Source organism: Euleptes europaea, chromosome 5, assembly GCF_029931775.1.
Source record: "Euleptes europaea isolate rEulEur1 chromosome 5, rEulEur1.hap1, whole genome shotgun sequence".
Taxonomy (NCBI): domain Eukaryota; kingdom Metazoa; phylum Chordata; class Lepidosauria; order Squamata; family Sphaerodactylidae; genus Euleptes; species Euleptes europaea.
Genome location: NC_079316.1, coordinates 1,120,038 through 1,141,817, shown reverse-complemented (window position 1 = coordinate 1,141,817; position 21,780 = coordinate 1,120,038). Strand labels below are relative to the sequence as shown.

General features: G+C 51.4%; 1 protein-coding gene across 1 annotated transcript in view; it reads right to left on the bottom strand.

Annotated features, from left to right (window-relative positions):
* The window catches only part of FGF12 (fibroblast growth factor 12), an 81,728-nt gene that overhangs the window by 41,199 nt on the left and 18,749 nt on the right, over positions 1 to 21,780 (bottom strand). The window contains exons 2-3 of the mRNA XM_056849565.1: positions 18,659 to 18,769; positions 10,957 to 11,060 (exon numbers count right to left, since the gene is read on the bottom strand). Of these exons, the coding sequence (XP_056705543.1) occupies positions 10,957 to 11,060; positions 18,659 to 18,769 (215 nt within the window). The remainder of the gene's footprint in view (positions 1 to 10,956; positions 11,061 to 18,658; positions 18,770 to 21,780) is intronic.

Below are 21,780 nucleotides of genomic sequence, written 5' to 3'. Positions count from 1 at the left end.
TGTGTGCAGGGAGTCGTTGGTTTTGCCCATTTGCCCTCTGCCTTTACTACAGGGCAAAAATATCCTTCCCACCCAGCACAGGCTCCCACTGTCTCTCCCCTCGACTCTGGCCGCTTCTTCTTCGCTTCATCCCCCCCCCTCCAAGACTCTACTCCCAACCCCTTCCCAGGCCTCCGTTTGTTCATCTGATGCCCCCCCCCCAGTCCTTTTCACTGGCTCCCTGTCCACTTCCCAATCCAGCACAAACTCCTCCTCCACATCTGCAAAGTCCTCCCTGCCCCTGCCCCAATTGTCCCAGTCCCCACCTGCCTGTCATGAGGGGCTTCCCTCCTTCAGCTCCACCACCCTCAGCCCCCCAGGGACTCCCAGAAGCCCTGCCTGGAAGCATCTCCTCCCGCTTCCTTCCAACAGAAGTGGCTGAATGAGATGGAAAGACACCCCCCCACACCCAAATTCTTCAAGTGCCCTTTCCAAAAAGGCTTGCAGTGTGAAGTGAGCTAGAAAATGCATGGAGGGTTGCGGGTGGGTGGGTGGGGGAGAAGCCATGTGAAAGCAGCACGCCGGTGTGTTCTCTCATGGGGCCAGGAGTAGCTTAGCAAAGCCAGCTGTGTCTGGGGAAACAATAGGAAGGGGAGGGAGCCGCAGCTGCTTCTTTACCCTTGGAAAAACTGCAGGTCACAGAGCTCCCAACAGAAGCTCACTTGGCCCTGGGAAAGGATCCCCCACCAGAAACCACCAGGCTCCGTTGCAGTCCAGAATGAGCCTCAAGCCCCTCCGCTCCGCACAGATCCCCTCTGCGCCAGGCAGCCTTTTGCTCCGGCCCAAAGCTGCCGTCTTCCTTTCCTTTGTTGCTCCTCTCGTACAGCAAGGGGAAGGGGCTTCTCCTGCCTCCCTCTGCAGGCCCTGCCTCCCCAACACCCCCATCTCCATCTCCTGCTGAGCTTGGATCAGTTCTACCCTTGCCGAGGCGCTCTGACACGCAACAGCCTTGCATGAAGTCTCACCTCCAGAAGCTTGAAGCATTTTGCACCAACTGCAGCAATTACCCAGTGGAGCTGGGAGCCGGAGGAATGGGTATATGCGCCCACAGCCCCAGCGCCCACACGGCACTCTCAATAACGCCTTCTGCACAGAGCCTTCTGCTCCTCGAATGGGAGAAGCCTCACTTTCTCAGGAGGCAAGCTAGGCAGATGCAGCAAACCCCACCTTCCTCCTGCCGCTTTGCATATCCATCAAGAGAGTGAAAAGCTTTTAACCTGACTGCACCAATATCTGGGGCAGAGCTGGAGAGCGTGCCGGAGAGGAGAGGGAAGCCTCGGTGTGTCCCTAGAGCACCGTTGCCTCCGAGCAGGGAGCAGAGCCAAAATTCTGGAAGGGGAGGAAACGAAAGAGGGCCAAGCTCTGAGAAGGCACATCTCCAAGCCCAGCTGGAGGAAGGGACACATTGCTTGCCTGTGCAGGTGGCGCTCTGGTTTGCACTGGAGGCTGCGGCTGGCAGGGCTTGACTGCATTCGTTTTGCTGTCCTCCCCCCCCCACATCCCCAGCAGGTGCTCTCTGGTTGAAGTGAACTGGCATTTTTCACAAGCAGAACTGCCCTTATGTGAGCCCCCCACCCCCCGCTGCACCTGGGGAGAGGGGACTCCCCGCTTTCCAAAATTTCTCTGATTCTCTGGTGTTATTTCAGAGAAGAGGAAGGGCGAAAGCGCCCCGGCTTTCCAGCGATCCATTATACGGCTGCCGTTGTTTAAAGTTCAGCTACAACTGGAGTGTTTGCAGACACGCCACAGTTACAGCAGGTAATTCCGCCTCTCAAATGCCTATCAGCAGAGACAGCAGACTCTGAATGGCGCCGCAAAATGCCATGGCTGGCACTTGGCAAAGTTTTATGCCCTCCGCACACACAATCACGGCAGCAATTAACATTCAGAAAGATTCCTTTACTGCCAGATGAAGACGGAGAAAGGAAAGAAGGAAACCCGTAAGAGTCTCATTTGCCTCTCTTCCCATCTGCATCGCTGGAAAATAAAATTCTTAAATTGGGAACCGGACAGATTTTTTTTTCTTCCAGAGGAAAGACTAGCAAAAACAAGACAGACAAAGATCCTTCCAGCAAAGGGGGAGGGGGAAGGGAGAGGCTGACCCCCAGTGCCTGAGGGCTTCTTCCCAGCCTCTGCCCTTCAGAACTGTTTCTCATAAGACCGCTGCAAGGGTAAAATCAGACGGGGCAGAATTTTCACACGGCCCTGAGCTCCAAGAAGGAAGGGTCTTTCAAAGCCAAGAAGAAGCTGTTTTGCCAGGGCTGTGAATCACCCTTTGCATACATGCAGGCCCTCTTGTTGGCATCCTCTTGCTGTCAGCCAAATTAGCACTCTAGGTAGCAACCCGGCCCGATGCCCGTTATTAATACACCTGTCCCCCTAACCACAAAGGCTTGTGGATAAATTATACCAGGAAGCTACAAGCTTGTCCGGAATTTGGCAGCCTGCCGCAGCTGCATGGGAGAGAGTACGGGCTTCTTGTGCAGAAGAGCCCTCGTTCATAGCCCATAGCAGGTGATGCTGGGCACAGCCTTTCTGTGCCCGTTTTCACCTCTCTGCACAGACTGTCCTGACCCAGCTGGATCAAGGGGCCGACTCCTCGCAAGGCAGAAGTCTATGTCTAGCGCAGTTTCTGTGCTCAAGGTTTTGGATTGGACAGAGTAAAGCCAGAGGTCACTGCCTCTCACCCTCTGAGGAGGAGGGAGGAGGAAGGAAGAGGAGGGGGGAGGAGGAAGAAGAAGAGGAGGAGGAGGATTTGATTTTAATATGCTGACTTTCTCTACTACTCAAAGAAGAATCAAACCGGCTTACCAGCACCTTCCCTTCCCCTCCTCACAGCAGACACCCTGTGAGGTAGGTGGGGCTGAGAGAGCTCTAAGAGAGCTGTGACTAGCCCAAGGTCACCCAGCTGGCTTCATGTGGAAGAGAGGAGAAACCAACCCAGTTCTCCAGATCAGAGTCCACCACTCCAAACCACCGCTCTTAACTGCTACACCATGCTGGCTCTCTTAACTCAAACATGTGAGCAAGGGTTTGCTGCAGCAGCAGATTCTGAAACTGGGTAGCAGCACCAGAAATACCTGGCCACCCCAATCCAGCAAGAGCTGACAGGTTTGTGTGTGTGTGTGTGTGTGTGTGTGTGTGCGTGTGTGCGCACGGCTGATGCAGAAGCGCAGCTGAACACCAAGTCAGATGCAAGACGGAATCCTCTCCTGAGCACCAGCTTCACAGAACCGGCTGGCTGCATCGTTTGAGGGGAAGCCGGGAGAAGGGGGGATACCCAGGGCTTCTGGTTGCCTGCAAACACAGCTGGATGAGGGACCAAACATCAACGAAAACAAAAGCAAGCAGCAGAAAAAACTGAGCACTAAATATTGAGTACCAAGTTCAGGAAAAGCATCCAAAAAAGAAGGTGCCTTTCCGAAACTGCTACAACAGTACAGCGCATCTGCTTCACAGCCTCCCCGGGGAGGGAATTCAAAAGCCACAGAGCCAATGCAGAAAACGCCCCGCCCTGCATGTTCATTCACCCTCCCTCACACAGAAGCAGAACGCCTTCCTTCCTTGAAGATCTTTATAGTTGGGGGGGGAGGGGGGGAGAATGGGGGAGGTGGCTCAGTAAAGTGGCCGAAGGAGCAGCAACCTGAGAAAGGCCCCCACCGTTCTTTCTGGACACACAGACATGCTCCCAGCCCCAGAGGTTTTAGAAAAGACACCTGAAGCCGCCTTGTACTGAATCAGACCATCAGTTCATCAAGGTCAGTACGTTCTTCTCAGAATGGCAGCAGCTCTCCAGGGTCTCAGGCGAAGGTCTTTCACATCACCTACTTGCCTGGTCCTTTTTACTGGAGATGTTGAGGATTGAACCTGGGACCTTCCGCCGTACCAAGTAGAGGCTCTGCCATTGAGTCATGCAAATTCAGAAGGAGGAGGAGGAGGAGAAGAGGATGAGGAGGAAGAGGAGGAAGAGGAGGAGACCCTGGAGAGCCGCTGCTGGTCTGACAATACTGACTTTGATGGACCAAAGGTCTGACTCAGTATAAGGTAGCTTCATGTGTTCAAGAAGAAGAGCTGGTTTTTATATGCCGACTTTCTCTACCACTCAAGGAAGAATCAAACCGGCTTACAATCACCTTCCCCCTCCCCACAACAGACACCCTGTGAGGTAGGTGGGGCTGAGAGAGCTCTACGAGAGCTGTGACTAGCCCAAGGTCACCCAGCTGGCTTCATGTGTAGGAGTAGGGAAACCAACCTGGTTCACCAGATTAGAGTCCACCGCTCCAAACCACCGCTCTTAACCACTACACCTCGCTGGCTCTGATTCCAGCCAACGACCTTGAATGACAATGAATCTGTAGGAAGCTTTGAGAGGCAGCGGCAAACAGATCAGAGAGGGGGAAGCCCTCTGCTAATAGACAGCTGGGTCCCAGATGCTCATTTAACATTATGCCAAGTGATGGAGCAGAAGAAAGAGGCAGTGCCAGAGACAAAATGGAGAGGGGCAGCCCCTTCCATAGGACGTGGCCTGCTTTGTTCTTATTTTTTAAATTATCACTTAGGACTTTAAAACAAGCAAAATCATTCCTTTCCTTTAAAAAAAAAAATCAGCAAACGCAGAAGCAAAACACATACAAAACAGGGTTTTCTGCATTTCAAACCATCAGCTGTACCTCCAGCACACCCCTCCCTCAAAGGAGAATGCGACGACATTCAACGCTGAAGAGGCTCCCTCTTCATTTCCCAAACCACTTCCACTAAATAATTTAATTATAGCTTGCCTACTGAAAAGGAATTTAGAGCCAGAGGTAAGCAGCAAGGGACTGCAGATCAGTGGGAAAGTAGATCCAATAATAAATTTGGCCTGGAAACATCCAGGGTGTTTCCCAGCATTCCAGAATGTGTGGTCTGATTTCTCTCCACTTGAACCACAAAGGCTGGGCAAGCAACACCGGCCACCGGTTTGCAGAGCCCAGGTTAGCAACAGGTTAGCCAGCGTGGCCTAGTGGTTAAGAGTAAGAACATAAGAACATAAGAAAGGCCCTGCTGGATCAGACCCAGGCCCATCAAGTCCAGCAGTCCGTTCACACAGTGGCCAACCAGGTACCTCTAGGAAGCCACCAGCAAGACGACTACAGCAGCAGCACCATCCTGCCTGTGTTCCACAGCACCTAATATAATAGGCATGCTCCTCTGATACTAGAGAGTGGTGGACTCTAACCTGGTGACCCGGGTTGGTTTCCCCACTCCTCCGCATAAAGCCAGCAGGGTGACCTTGGGCCAGTTACGGTTCGAAATCTCTCAGCCCCACCTACCTCACAAGGTGTCTGTTGTGGAGGAAGGAAGGGAGGCGGCTGTAAGCTGCTTTGAAAATCCTTAAAGGTAGAGAAATGTGAGGCACAAAGACCAAGTCTTCTTCTTCAGTTGGGGAGAGGGGGGGCTATGCCAAGAAAGCAGACGGGTGGGGGTGGGCCACAGTCTGCCCCCCCCTCTCAGATGAAACTCACTCCAGTTCTCTTTTACTTTTGTTGGGCGGGGGGTGGGGGTAGCACACCACATCCAGAGGATCAAACAACTGCAATGTTCAAGAAGAAACAAGAAGGCCCTCTTGGATCGGAGAGATCTGGCCATTCAGGATGCCCAGCAGAAATTTGGGGGAGATCCAGGTTTTAGATAAACAAATGAACAAAATGTATCCCTGATGTGTGCTGAGGATGATCCTTTCCCCACAAATCGATTGAACCATCCGCTCCAAGATGAGGCTGGCAAAAGAGCTTCATTTGCAAATCATCTGCGGCAGGATCTGCTCCCAGCTCCAAAAGCCACACAAAAGTAAGGGGGAGAAGGCACGGGCAGAGGGGTCAGAGATTCCTTCTCTTCTTAGAATGCTTAATCGAGGCTTCATTTCTACGAACAGCTAGACGGCATCCTGCAGAGAGCCAAATCTGGCCCAGTGGCCAACCCCCATGTAACAGAGGAACCCAGAAAAAGTTTGCCTTTCCTTGGTGGTAGTGGCTGAATGTGTTGTCAAGTCACAGCCGACTTCAGGTGCTCCCATAAGGTTTCCATGGCTTGAAACAAACAGAGGTGGTTTTGCCACTACCTGCCTCTGCATAGCAACCCTGGAATTCCATGGTGGTCTCCGATCCAAGTACAGACCAGGACAAACTCTGCTGAGCTTCTGAGACCTGATGAGATCGGGCCAGCCTGGGCCATCCAGGTCAGGGCATTTTCATGGTGAACACATGAACACATGGAACTGCCTTATACCGAATCAGACCCCAGGTCCATCAAGGTCAGTATTGTCTACTCAGACCAGCGGCGGCTCTCCAGGGTCTCAGGCAGAGAAAGGTCTTCCGCATCACATACCTGCCTAGTCCCTTTAACTGGAGATGCTGCTGGGGACGGAACCTGGGACCTTCTGCATGCCAAGCAGAGGCTCCACCACTGAGCCACAGTAAATGAAAAGGAATTTGCCACCTTGGTGATATTCCAGCTGCCTGACTGATTGATTGGATTTATGTGCTGCCCTTTCTTGGTCAAGCCAGGCTCAGAGCGGCTAACAACCTTATTAAAACAATTTAAAAACAATCCAAACCTATGCAGTAATAAATACAATAAATCACCTGCAGCGATGGTGGGCCTGTGGGTGGGTTAACATCCAGCCCTGCTACTGACTCTGCTACAAAAACTAGCCCTGCTCACAAGTTATACTGAACACTTGTACAATCTAGCCCTGCTCACAAGTTTCAGGGAATGCACATGCAATCCATGCACAGCGTACACATGATTTTTCTTCAAATGTGCGCTCAGTAACTCTCATGTTATGTTCATCGCCTGTATAACACAGCATGTGATTGAAACTCTACATTTATCCACGCTCTGATCCCTGGTTTCACTGGTAAAGGGAATGGACATTGGCTGTTGCTTACAAAGAGACGTACGCACCATTTACATGCAGCATGTATGTGTGTTCATGATAAATAACAGAATATGATACAAAGGCAGCCTTAAGACACAACTGAGTTCTGCAAACAACTGCCAATCGGGGTGTCATGTGGGAAAACGGGGCATGTGACCCCACCCCTCCATCTTCCTTCTCAGCTACTCAGAGCTGTTCTTAGGCAGAAAAAGGTGGGGTCCAATTTCCAGACTCCCTTTGGACCGTAGCAGTGGGGTCTCAGATTTTTAAATGCTCCCCCGCGTGTAAATAAAAAGCTTCCTTGGCTATAGAAAGCCAAGAAGACAGCCTTTGCCCTGCGTCCTCTTTCCAAGCAGGGGGGAACTAGGGAAGCAATGGCCACCCCCTCCAAACCTGAGGTCGGATGTCCCGGTCCAGAATTCTGCCTCCTCCTAGGGAATTCTGTGTCGGCTGGCTCTCGGCCATGTTTTTGTGCTGGGAGAACAAACGGAGGCCCTTGTTGGCGCTGTGCTTGCAGCCATTTGACGCTGAAAGCCACCTTGAGACTTTCGCGTGGCAGGCAGAAAGGTAAATAAACAAGTGTGTGAATCGCATTCCCTGAGAACATCCTGGGCTCCGTGCCCCTTGGATCCGTGCACACAGGATCCCTGGACACCCAGCGACACAAGCCCCCGAGTCCCAGACACAGCCCGAGCACAGCCGTGGGAGGGCCACGCGACACCTCCCTCCCGAGAAGTGCTGTGATCAAGCGGCATCAAGTGACGCGAGTGATGCACGACCACACTCCCAGCCCCGCTTAAGAAACCAGCCAGACACAAACAACAACGTGCACACATTTGCTCTCTCTCTCTGAACAACCCCTACAGGCCATTTCTAATGCACTACGGAAGGACTTGCGCTTTCCTCCGGCCCTTTATCTGGGCACCAGCCATAAACAACAGACCACACTCTGCACATTTTACGTGACAGATGCCCCCAAGGTGCTTTTCTTTCTGCAGTGAAAAAACCACAGAGGTGCACCCTCTGCAGTCATTGCCATGGCGCGCAATGGACCAAAGATACTCTTTCACTCTAAGAGGAATTAGCTTATGGAACTCACTGTTTCAGGATGTAGCGATGGCCACAAATTTAGTTGGTGTCAAAAGGGAATTAGACAAATCCATGGAGAGCAGGTCCGTCAATGGTTAAATAGAACCTCCATGTTCGGAGGTAGTAACACTCTGAACACAAGTGTTGGGGGGCGAGGATAGGGGGGAGGCTTCTATGCCTTGCTTGTGGGCCTTATAGGGCTTCCAGCTGGTCATCGTGGGAAACTGGATGCTGGATGAGATGGACCGCTGGACTGATCCAGCACTACTGTTCTTACGGGGAGGGGCCGTGGCTCAGTGGCAGAGCATCTTCTCGGCAGGCCAAAGATCAAGGTTCAATCCCCGGCATCTCCAGTTTAGCAAGGAGCAGGTATCAGGTGATGGGAAAGATCCATCTCTGCCTGAGACCCTGGAGAGCTGCTGCCGGTCTGAGTAGGCAAAACTGACCTCGCTGGACCGAGGGGCTGATTCAGTATAAGGCAGCTTCATGTGTGTTCGTGTGCTCAGGAAGAGCTTCTGGGACAGCCATTCTGGACAGGCCTGCCTCATGTGCTCCCTACTTCTTTACTTTACTTACACAGATACCGCTTCTCCTGGTACATCCCCCAAAGGGGTGTTATGTTCCATGGATGGTAACTTGTTGGTGATCCCCAGCCCTAGGAGTGTGTGGCTGTCTTTGATAAGAGCCAGGGCATTTTTGGCCCTGGCCCCGGCCGGGTGAAACACCCTTCCCATTAACATCAGGGTCCTTAAAGAATTCCGCAGGGCCCGTAAGACGGCGTTCTTCCACCAGGCCTACAACTGAGGGCAGCCACAAGTTGTCCATCGGTGCAGGGCCCCCCATCCCTCCCCCCAATTTTATTCTACCTGAGTTTGCAATCTATGGGGGAATGTCTGGCTGCCCAGCCTCTCCGTGGCTCCTGTTCTAATCCCATGAACACACATGAAGCTGCCTTATACTGACTCAGACCCCCCCCCCCCTGGGTCCATCAAAGTCAGTACTGTCTACTCAGGCCGGCAGCGGCTCTCCAGGGTCTGTATCCCTTTGCAGATACGTACATCCTTCTGCTGTTCCTGCAAGTTCTCTGGCTCACAGCTAAAGTCTACAAAGTGTTTATATGTAGGCTGTACCCAAATCAAACGCCATCTGCTGTTTTATTATGGTTATATTGCTTAGTATGGTTATATTTCTTGGTTTTAATGTATGAGTATTATGGCTTTTATTATGGTTTTGATGTTGTTACCCGCCCTGAGCCCAGCTTTGGCTGGGGAGGGCGGAATAGAAATTTACGGTAATAAATAATAAATATTTTTACTATGCTTTCCTCTCCAACGGGAATCCAAAGCAGCTTACAGCATCTATCTCCTGGCCTTGATTATATCTTTACAACTCTGTGAGACAGGTTAGTAGAGGGGAAAGTGACTGCCCCACAGTAGCTGGTATGTTGCAGACTCAGACTTGGAAAACTGGGTTCAAACCCCCCTCTCAGGCATGCATCATGACTGGTATCCACTTTGACTAGTAGCCATGGATAGCCCTATCTATCCTCCATGAACATGTCCACTCCCCTCTTAAAGCCTTCCAAGTTGGCAGCCATCACCACATCCTGGGGCAGGGAGTCCCACAATTAACTATGCATTGTGTAAAGAAATACTTCCTTTGATCAGTTTTGAATCTCTCTTCAGGAGTTCAGCGTGGTTCAATGGGAGATGGGATAAAAATTCAGCTCTGACTTGTGTTTATTGGTTAGTACCCAGTAATTGCTGGTACACCTCTGTTCTCTCCTAGTGCCATTTTAAGTAAAAAAAACTACATAAATGACACAAAACATGAATGTGCCACTATAATATTTTGTTTCCTTTAAAAAATATCCAACATCTTGTCTGAGGGGGGGACATGATTGATTTAGGGGAGGGGCTGTGGCTCAGTGGTAGAGCAGGTTCAACCTCTGGCATCTCCAGTTAAAGGAACCAGGCAAGTAGGTGATGGGAAGGACCCCAGCCTAAGACCCTGGAGAGTTGCTGCCGGTCAGAGTAGACAATACTGACTTTGATGGACCAAGGGTCTGATTCAGTATAAAGCAGCTTCATGTGTTCATGTATTCAATAAACTTTCTTTAAGTATTTGAAGGGCTGTCATTTAGAGGAGGGCAGCAGAGGATAAGTCTCGCAATCATGGGTTTAAATTTCAGGAAGAGGGACCGGCTGGATATCAGGATTTTTTTTTACAGCAGGAGTTGTTCAACAGTGGAATGGGATTCCTAGGGAGGTGGGTGAGCTCCCCCCTCACTGGCAGTCTTTAAGCAGAGGCTGGACAAAAACTTGTCAGGGATGCTCTAGGCTGATCCTGCATTGAGCAGGGGGTTGGACCAGATGACCTCTATGGCCCCTTCCAATGCTAGGGTTCTAAGTAGGGGAAAATTAAGTCTCTGCCATCGTCGGACTTGGCAGTATGCAACTGGCAAACTGATTCTGGTTTCACTCTACTCTACTGGGGAGCAGAGCTGCTGTCAGCAGTGTTTATAGATTTTTATTTATTTTGCCAGCATTCGGGGAAGGTTGCAATATATAATTAAAACATCAAACAACAGTAAAACTCCAAACACCCTCCCTCCACCTAATAAAGTCTGATAAAATGCCTGCAAGCTTCGTTAAAAGCTCTGGAGAATAAAACATCCTCATGGCGCCTCCTACGAGTTTCCAAGGATGGGGTCCCCCCCACCTCCTTGGGGAGGCAATTCCATACAGGGGGGGCACCCCACAGAGAAAGCACCATCCCTCATCGATGCCAGGCAGGCCACCTTTAGTGTGGAAACGCTCAGAATATTAAAACACATGCAGACAATCCTCACCCTCGCCTGGCAAGCCGACATGACGGATCAAGACCCAAAAGACAAGCCAGGAACTTACTGAGCTGTAGAGGTAGCCCTCGGCATTCATCGCCACGTAGAGGCCGGCCTTCACACCCTGGATGGCCACCACACGCAGGCCCACCGGGATTAGGTTGAAGAGGGCTGGGGGGAAAGAGAAGAGGGCAACATTAAGCAAGAAGGGGAAAAGACCATTGCTCAGCCTCTCCCCACCCCCCGGCACAAAATGTCCCACAGCAACTCCCAGCCCCCATAGTTTCCTCGATGGGAGCCAGAGCCTCAGTTCCCCCAAGCACGGAGATGAGTGAACTCCACAGCATCCACAGCCTGAAACGGTCCTCTTGACAGTGCCAGAGACCCCTGCCTTTACTGACTGCCCCAGCGGCACCGGGGCATTCTTTATGGAGCGAGGCTGGTAATGGCACAATCCAGAACATGCTCTCTGTCTGTGGGGCACACTGTTGGGCAGCCTGCTACTTTGCAGAGAGGTGAGAGTGTGCCCAAGACTGGGGGTGGTGGTGGTGGCGGCAGAGTAGCTGCCCATTGCCCTCTCCTGCAGATCTTCTCAGAGTGGAGCCCGTGAAAAGCTGGTCTCAGATCCGTCAACAGGGCTTTCTGGAGAGACAAGAGGGTGCCCAGGCAGACAAGGGGCCCCCTCGCCCTCCGTACGCCTGCTTGCCAATTTAGGTCGTACTAACAAATGAAATAATAGGGAGTATAGGTACCAAATATACTGAGGGTAAACAACAAAACAGAAGTACCTATAATAATATATATATATATATGTGTGTGTGTGTGTGTGTGTGTGTGTGTGTGTATTCAAAACATAGATAACTGTTGGCTTACACAGTACACATATTTTCAATGTTTAGCACAATTTCCACTAGTATCTACTGTTCAAAAATAACTGTTTTTATAGTATAAAGATTTCTGATTTCTAACACAGTTTATTAATATAGATACAACATATATATTTTTTAAAATCTAATATACATCTTTTGTTAGGTATACAAAAGAAAATACAAAATACAAAGCCTAATAGTATGCAAATTCTATGACCTTAGGCAGACCACAAGAGGGAGGGCATCTTGGCCATCTTCTGGGCATAGAGTAGGGATCGCTGGGTGTGTGGGGGGGGGGAGGTAGTTGTGAACTTTCTGCATTGTGCAGTGGGTTGGACTAGATGACCCTGGTGGTCCCTTCCAACTCTATGATTCTATGACCAGGAAACGGGTGTGGCTTTTGGTTGGCTTCTCCCAGGAAATGTGATCTGGACCCCGGAAAAGTCCAATTGGCAGTTTTCTTACATTTCAAAGGTGCATAATTGGGGGTGGGGTGAAAACGTTGCCAAGAGGTAGGGGTTGATGGAGACCCCTCTTTCCCACTCAGCAAAGACCACACCCGTGTGCCAAAAGGCTGTCATTAACAAGTCTATTTATATGCACTTTTGACTGGGGAAAAATGGAGCCCATCACTAGAGATAATGAAGGTAAATGGCTGCCATCACTCACCCTCCGCCGTTCATTTGTCTTGTGATGAAAAGCTGTCGTGGATGAGGAAAAGGGGGAAGGGCACATCTGCTCAAGATTTTTTTTAAAAATCCCAGAGGCTTCATTGGGAAGGGCCGTGGCTCGGTGGCAGTGCATCTGTTTGGCATGCAGAAGGTCCCAGGTTCAATCCCCGGCATCTCCAGATGAAAGGACCAGGAGGAGGTGATGGGAAAGACCTCCGCCTGAGAACCCAGAGAGCTGCTGACACTGAGTAGACAATATTGACTGTGATGCACCAAGAGTCTGATTCAGCAGAAGGCAGCTTCATGTGTGTTCAGTTATTTTTTGGGGGGGGACTCACTAGCAGAGTATCTGCTTGGCAGGTAGAAAGTCCACGGTTCAGTCCCCAGCGGCATCTCCAGTTGAAAGGATCAGGTCGCAGGTGACGTGAAAGACCCCTGCCTGAGACCCTGGAGAGCTGCTGCCAATCTGAGTAGACAAGACTGACCTTGATGGACCCAGGGGGGTCTGGTTCAGTATCGGGCAGCTTCTTCTGTGTTCATGTTCCAGAGCTCATGCTCTGCTCCCAGGCACACCTCTTCCTCCTCCCCGTCCTGGCATTTCAACCAGGCCTTGAAAGGTTTGCCGGCCAGTACACATCAGCTCTGGTCTGCCCGGTTGCCACCACTTTTAAGCCGAGGTTCAGCTAATTCATCGGGGGGGAGGGGGCACCAAAACAGAATTTGTTCGCCTCAAGTCAGCAGCACAGGACTATTACAGCCTCCATTCATTTGACAGCTAACTAGGCCTGTTTCCTGTACTGCTCCCCGCGGCACATGGAGAGCGATCAGCGCCAGCAGCGGAGCCCTTCCTTCACATGGAGGTTTCCCTGTGGTTTGGCACATCCAAACCGGGGAAGGGGAAGGGGGGAGACGCAGCAGCCACAAAACCTCATCTCCTATCATCCATTTCTTGGAAAGGTCACTTTCCAAGCACGCCTCTGCATGCTGTGTGGGCAGGGAAAGGTGTGCATTCCACGCCATGCATTCACTGGCACCATTTTTCTGCCTCAGCCCCCACAACCCCCCCCCAGTGCCACCAGAGGGGTTTTTCCTGGGTTTTTAAAGAAATGGGCAATTGCTAGGTCACTGCAGAGCAATAACATTATAACAATCTCTTGCCACAATTTACTAGCTCCTTGGAATTCCTTTTAATAATGTTATTGCAGTGTAGTGCTCTAGGGATGGCGATTTTTTTAAAGCATGAAAAAGCCCTCTGGTTGCAGGCGGGGTGTGTGTCTGGAGCGGCAAGGAGAGCTTCACAGAGTCCCACTGCTGCTTGCAAGCAGCTGCTGTGGCGCAAAACAAAAAGCTCCCTTTCCCCAACGCCACAGCCAGAGCCCCAGCTCATGGAGAACGACTCTTCGAATAACTGACAGGGTGGCCATTCAGTCACAGATCACTCCCTTGACCTTGTCTGCAACTAGCAATGGACTCGTTCTCCAGAGGTGTGGGGTAAATGACACACCGCCTCCTACAAGATGCTATCAGTGCTTGCTGAGCAAATGGAGACATTTCCAGCGCCAAGACAGCAGGAGGTCGGGAAGGACTGAATCTTTGCAGACAGAGTTGCTGGGAGCAGAGCAGATCCACGCAAGCCCCCTCCTCACCCGGAGGTCGCCATTGGGGAAGAACTGAGAGCCGGAAGAGACAGGATGGCAGCTCCAGGTGACGCAGCAAGCCGAGAAACACCCCCTGGGCTGCCTGTCCCAGTCCCTCCTTCCAAAGGAAGCCACCGCCTCAGGACCAGACAGCCAACCGCTTCTTGCAGCGGAACGCCCGTTACGGGAAGGTGGCACCTGATACGCATTTGCAGGCTCAGACAAATCTCTTCCCCCAGTCACTTCAACAGCAAAAGCCATCCGAGCTCTGCCGCTCTCAGCCCCTGAGCTTATTTTCAGGATGGATCCCCTAAGCCTCTGAAGAGGAGAAGCGTTCAGATGTGTCTAATTAATTTCAAAACCACTTAAGCACCAGCAGCTCCCCCTGTCAAAACGATGGCGCTTTCCTTTCAAAGTCTGCATTGCATCTAAGGAACAGAATCCCGCTGCCTCTTGGCAAACAGGCCGGCCCGGCCTGAGTCGATCGGCTGTCATGCGTGCCCGAAAGATGGAGGCCCCCAGAAACCCTCCTTTGGAGATCCCTGGACAGGGTCGCGTGTTTCTTCCTTCGGTTAAACTCTGCATGGAAACAATGGGAGTACGGGGGCAGAACCTTAAAGGTGTCCCTGCTGTGCTGTGATATTCCCTTCTGATGGGCTCCTGTCAGCAGCAGGGAGAAAAAGAAGGGGGGGGGCTGCACCAAAGTAAAACAAAGGAAAGGAAAAAACGGTGCAGAGGAAACCGGATTCTTTAATAATTTTTGCAACCATTATGCAAAACGAATCCGGTCCCCTCTCCACCGTTTTTTCCCTTGCCTTCATCCTGCCAATGGTAAAAATGGAAGTCCCAACCAGCCAGACTGTGATGAGGACATTTTTTCACCTGAACATAAGAACCCTGCTGGATCAAACTCATGAGGGTCCATCTAGTCCTGCAAACTGTTTCACACGGCAGCCAAACAGTCACCCTGGAAAGCAAACGACAGGGTACAGAGGTTGAGGCCTTGTCCCGATGTTGCCTCCTAGCATTGGGATGCAGAGGTTGACTGCCTCAGAATATGGAGGTTCCCATAGCTCATGTCTAGTAGCCACTTATGGACCTCTCTTCTACGAATCTGTCCACTCTCATGGCCACCACTATGTCCACTGGCAGTGAATTCCACAACTGAACTTCTCATTCTCTAAAGGAAGTGTTTCCTTTTCTCTGTCCTGAACCAACTGTCCATCAGTGTCATAAGAACATAAGGAAAGCCCTGCTGGATCAGCCCAAGGTCCATCAAGCCCAGCAGTCTGTTCATACAGTGGCCAACTAGGTGCCTCTAGGAAGCCCCCAAACAAGACGACGGCAGCAGCATTATCCTGCCTGTGCTCCACAGCACCTAATATAATGGGCCTGCTCCTCTGATCCTGGATAAAATAGGGATGCATCATGACTAGGATCCATTTTGACTAGTAGCCATGGATAGCCCTCTCCTCCATGAACATGTCCACTCCCCTCTTAAAGCCTTCCAAGTTGGCAGCCATCACCACATCAGAACATAAGTAGAGCCCTGCTGGATCACACCAAGGTCCATCAAGTCCAGCAGTCTGTTCACACAGTGGCCAACCAGGTTAGGAAGCCCACAAGCAAGACAACTGCAGCAGCACCATCCTGCCTGTGTTCCACAGCACCGAATATAACAGGCATGCTCCTCTGATCCTAGAGAGAATAGGTGTGAATTATGACTAGTATCCATTTTGACTAGTAGCCATGGATAGCCCTCTCCTGCATGAACATGGCCACTCCCCTCTTCAAGCCTTTCAAGTTGGCAGCATCGTTGGATACCTGCAAGTTCTAATATTACAGGAGAGGGGGGACAGTTCTCTCTTTCCACATTCTCCACCCCATGTACCTGGGAGGGATTTGAGACAGATCAGGCTAGGGCAGGGGTACCGGTGGTCACGGAACGCCTCAAAACCTATCTTGGTTTTCACCATCCTGAATAATTTTGCATCACCCGAAAACCTGACCACCGCACTGCTTATCCCCAATGCCAGACAAAGTGTACAAACAAATCCAACAGCGCCGGTCCCAATTCCGATTCTTGGTCAACCCCACTGCTTGCTTCTCTCCATCCCAAGGACTTTCCTTGCCATTTCCGTGAACGTGCATTTCTATGCCTCTTGTACACAACTGGGCGCATAAGCTGATGTGTACATTATTGTAGCAGTCACTCAGCCGGAGAAAACAGAAAATGGTACATAAATAAAGGTGAAACCGTTGGTTTCTCACCGGTGAGAAGCGCAGTCGAAGCGAGGCAGAGCCAGCCCACACAGCAGGATGATGACTTTCGGTCTCATCCCCATTTCTGTTACTTTGTCATAAAGAGCTTCCCTGGGGTCCTGGGGGAGAGGTCTTCATCCCTGGACGTTGGCAGAATGGTTTGTCAGAATGGCGAGGTTCTTTACCTCCAGGCCATGAACAGCTTCAGCCGCCCATTTCCACACACTAGGCGGCTGTTAAAGGGGCAGGGGGGCATTGAGGCTCAAATCCCACCCTCCGCCACAAAGCTCAATGGGTGATCTGTGGCCACTCCCTCTTTCTCAACAGAACCTACCTCACAGGGTTGGTGTGAGGAAAAATGGCTGCTTTGAGTTCCTTGGAGAAATGGTCATCTCCTGATTGAACTTTCCTGGAAAGAGAAAGCCCCTCCTCCAGGCTAAGAGCTGAAGACCCCGCCTCAGTGAGTACTGAGGGATATGAGGGGACCCTTGCTAAACACAAGCAAGGATGGATTTTTTATGGTTGGTGACCACACAAAGCTGCCTTCTGCTGAATCAAACCCTTAACCTATCAAGGTCAGTATTGTCTACTCAGACTGGCAGCAGCTCTCCAAGGTCTCAGGCAGAGAAAGGTCCTTCACATCACCTGTTGCTTGGTCCTTTTAACTGGAGATGATGGGGATTGAACCTGGGACTTTCTGCATGCCAAGCAGAGGCTCTACTGCTGAGCCACGGCCCCTGCTCAGCAATTAACTCATGCGTAGCTGCCTTGTACTGAATCAGACTATCAGTCCATCAAAGTCAGCGTTGTCTACCCAGACCGGCAGCGGCTCTCCAGGGTCTCAGGCAGGGGTCTTCCACATCACCTACTTGCCCAGTCCCTTTAACTGGAGATGCCAGGGATTGAACCTGGGACCTTCTGCATGCCAAGCAGGGGCTCTGCTGCTGAGCCACTGCCCTTCCGTGACCACCGGCATCCCCCTATCCCACTCCCAGTGGGGATGGAGAGAAACCATCTGGCGGTTTAAGTGGGAAAGCAGCCAGCGATTGCGGCCACCCTCTCTGTGAGAAGGAGGAATCCTGCTCGGCGTGTGGGTGGGAGTTCTAAATTGACACAGATGCCACTTTAGAGATTAGCCATGCGTCTCTGGGTGCCTCTCTCTCACACACACACCCCCCTCCAAGCACTCTGGGAAATTACAAACCCACAGAAAGGCTGCATGACTCAGCTGCGCGTGCGACAAATGCCGAACGCCGGGGCCAAAGCCCAGCACAGCCAAGGATGCGATCGAGGAACCCGGCACAGGCAAGGATGCCCAGAAGACTAGGTGCCAGGGATGCCCAGCGGGATGAGGCCGGGGATCCAGCTCTGCGGGGATCTCTTGCTCGCCCAGGTGCCCACCCTCAAAAGCAGGATGCCGCACTGAAGGGACCGTGGCCTGACGATGGCGTGTGCAGCAAAACGATGCATAAAACCCCGTCTCCACACCACACACCAACACACTTGATGCTTCCTCATACTGAGTCAGACCCTCAGATCCATCAAGGTCAGTCCTGTCCACGCAGACTGTCAGCAGCTCTCCAGGGTCTCAGGCAGAGGGTCTTTCACATCACCCACTGCCTGGTGCTTTTGAACTGGAGGTGCCGGGGATTGAACCTGGGACCTTCTGCATACCAAGCAGATGCTCTGTCACTGAGCCACAGCCCCTCCCCTTAAAACATAAACACACATGAGGCTGCCTTCTACTGGTTCAGACCCTTGGTCCATCAAGGTCAGTATTGTCAATTCTGACTGGCAGCGGCTCTCCAGGGTCTCCGGCAGGGGTCTCCGACCTGATCCTTTAGCTGGGGATGCTGGGGATTGTACCCGGGACCTTTTGCGTGCCAAGCGGATGCTCTTCCTCTGAGCCTCAGCACCCTTTCCACGCCCCCGTCCTCTGGAGGCTGCCGTCTACCCACCCAGCTCCGTTCTGCTGTTCTGCGCCACTCAAGACGAGCGGCCACCCAGCTAAATCTCACCTCCGTCGGTCTCACTCTTGGCAGAAGCCCAGAGCCCCTCCCTTGGAAGTGAGAGTTTTATTCACCTCACCATCCCCAGACGGCAGCTGCAGCCAGAGCAGTGCGAAAGCGACAGGAGAGAGATTTATTTAAAAGGGAAGCACAGGCAAGGGCGCTCAGCAACAGTAGCAGCAGCAGAGGAACCAGCCCGGGCTGCAATTCAACCCTTCCCCTGCAAAGAGGGAGTGCCCAGGCGATGGGGCTGGTGGATCCCCAGGCCAGGCAGTGGCGAGAAGGAAAGAGAGAGCCAGAGAGAGAGAGAGCCAGACTCACTGTAGTCGCTGTTTTCATCCTTGGTCCCATCGATCGTCCCATCTGGGTGCATCTGCAGGAAGAAGTCTTGCTGGCTGAATAACCGGGTCACAATCCCTTTCAGCTGGGGCTCTGCGAAAAAACAGACACACCGACATGTACTTCTCCGCACGCAAGCCAGTTGCCAAGGGTGAGAAGGCTGTGCCCAAGAGGGGCGGGCGTAGTTCACCAGGGCCGGAACTGCAAGAGCAGGCAGGCACTAAGGTTGCCAACCTCCAGGTGGGGCCTGAAGATCGCCCAGAATTACAACTGAACTCCAGACAAGAGATTGGTTCCCCTGAAAAAAATGGCTGCTTTTGAGGGGGGGGGACTCTATGAATACCCTGCTTTCCCCAAGCTCCACCCCCAAATCTCCAGGAATTTCTGGACCTAGAGTTGGCAACCCTGGCCGGCACCCACCTGACCCCTGGAAGTTGAAGCGAGGGGCCCCAATTCCCTCCTACAGGGAAAAGCTAGTGCTGCATTTGGAGATGCAGAGTGAATTCAGGCACAACAAACCAATTCCAGCCAGCCCCTCAGGGCCCCTTTCCTCTTTGTCACACACACACTGGCCCCAGGCAACACTCACACACGATCCACCTCCAGGTGTTGTGTTGTAACAGCCGTTCACAACCAAAGGACCTTGCCCAGACAGGGCTGCAAACTGTGCCTACCACGCAAGCAGGGCGCAAGATGTGCAGAGACAGGACAAGAGACAGGACAAGACTGAGACCTTCCTGGTCTGAGAGATGCCAGAGTTCATGGGGACATCTGAATTGGGGCACCTGAACCATTCACACCTGTCTTAAAGACAGGCTTTGCACGCTGCAACAATAATGATGCTTAGTCTTTATGCAGCATTTGGGCTACTGTTCCTTGGCTCCATCATCAACCCAAAAGGGAGACAGCAGCCAAGAAATCAGAAGGCGATTGAGACTGGGAAGGGCAGTCGTGAAGGAGCTAGAAAAGATTCTGAAGTGTAAGGATGTGTCACTGGCCACCAAGATCAGGTTAATTCATGCCATCGTATTCCCTATTACTATGTAGGGGTGGGTGAAAGCTGGACAATGAAGAAAGCTGACAGGAAGAAAGTAGACTCCATTGAAATGTGGTGTTGGAGGAGAGTGTTACGGACATTGTGGACTGCCAAAAAAACAAATCAGTGGGTTCTAGATCAAATCGAGCCTGAACTGACCCTCGAAGCTCAAATGACTAAACTGAGGCTGTCGTATTTTGGTCACATTATGAGAAGACAAGAGTCACTGGAAAAGACAGTCATGCTAGGAAAAGTTGAAGGCCTCAGGAAAAGAGGAAGCCCCAACAAGAGATGGATTGACTCAATAAAGGAAGCCACAGCCCTCAATTTGCAAGATCTGAGCAAGGCTGTTAAGGATAGGACACTTTGGAGGACGTTGATTCATAGGGTCGCCATGAGTCAGAAGTGATTTGACGGCACTTAACACACACACACATAAAGCTTTATCAGACATTTGTAATTGTTGAAAATGACCCAGTATGCATTTTTCCCATATTGTAGATGGGGGTGGGGTGGGGGAAGGCAGCATGGTACAGCCTGATCTTGTCAGATCTCAGAAGCTAAGCAGGGTTGGCGCTCAGATGGGAGACCACCAAGGAAGGCTCTGCAGAGGAAAGCAATGGCAAAAGCACCTCTGGTTAATCACTTGCCTTGGGAGTCCCTTCGTGGGGTTGCCAAAAGTCAGTTGCAATTTGATATCACATATGTAGATTGAGGACTGTGAAGGAATATTTGGCCCTTGCCCCATTTGCTGAGATCATGGACTGAGGTGGGGTTTGAACCAGGGGCTTCCTGGGTCACAGATTTGAGTCAACACTCCCTCTAAAATACATTGGTTGGTATTGCCACTACCACCATTCCTGGGATACAAAATGCAACCAGTTCACTGAAAATCAGAAAGGCAGAGAGACAGAGACAGGAAGGAAGGAAGGAAGACAGTCCAATTCCATCTCAATAGGCTATGCAGGAAAGACACTACAATGACTTTTTATACTAATCACGGATCATCTCAAATCCCAAAATCTAAACAATGGGACTTGGGGAAACCAGGCTACCCGCCCCCCCGCCAAAAGCAAACAGAGTGGTCGATCATGGATCCATCACTGCCTCTCAGTCTTGCCTAGCTCATGCAAAAGAGGAAACCCTGGAAGCAAGCAGTAAGGGATTGTGCTGATCTGAGGCTCGGCAGACTCTTCCACACCCGCAGGTCCCAAACAGCTGCCCCCTCATGCCAGCTGCTGGTGCCACCCATGCTGAAGAGGTAGGGACCTTCTTGCAATGGGTGGGCCTGCGTGCAGATCTCTCGCTTTCTGCTTCCTGACCAGTACCTTCCCCTTTTTACTTTTTTCTAAAAGACCGACAGCCCCCTCGTACCCATCCACACCGGCTGTTGGACGCCCTGTGAGTTTTGCCTGATTTCTTACATCAGAATCTCCTACTTTATATCCTTAAACCCACAATCCTAGAAATTAGCTACTTATTCAGCCCCATTTTAGGATTGCCCCTCACAGAGTTTTTCCACGGTATGTTTGGCAAAATCCACATAAGACTTATTGTGGTGTAGATGTTAGAGTGCTGGATTAGGATCTGGGTTCAAATTCCCACTCAGGCCGAAAGTTCACAGGGTGACCTTGAGCCAGCCACTCACTCTCAGCCTCAACTACCTCACAGGGTTGTTGTGAATATAAAACCAGGAAAGGAGAACCATGTACACTGATGAGCGTTTGGCTGGTCTGATGCAAACCCTTTGCAGAAGTCTGAGTGCAGAGGAAAGGTTCGATGATTCATTCTCAGAAAGAAGAGCCAGCGTTCAAGCCAAATGAGACATGAGCCGGCACGAAACCCCAGATACACACGTCCAGCGCAATCCTGTATTTCACTGCAAGCCCCACAGACGGCCAACTGGTTCCCTTCCAAGCAAGGGGTCTTAGACCTTAACGCTGTTGAATGGCCAGGAAGAAAGAGGCCCCTGGGCCTTTAACATGTGCAGAAATGGGTGCCTGAAGTTTGGCATGGAGCTAGAGACCATCACTGGATAGCTGCTGCAGATCAAACTTCAGCGTGGCGT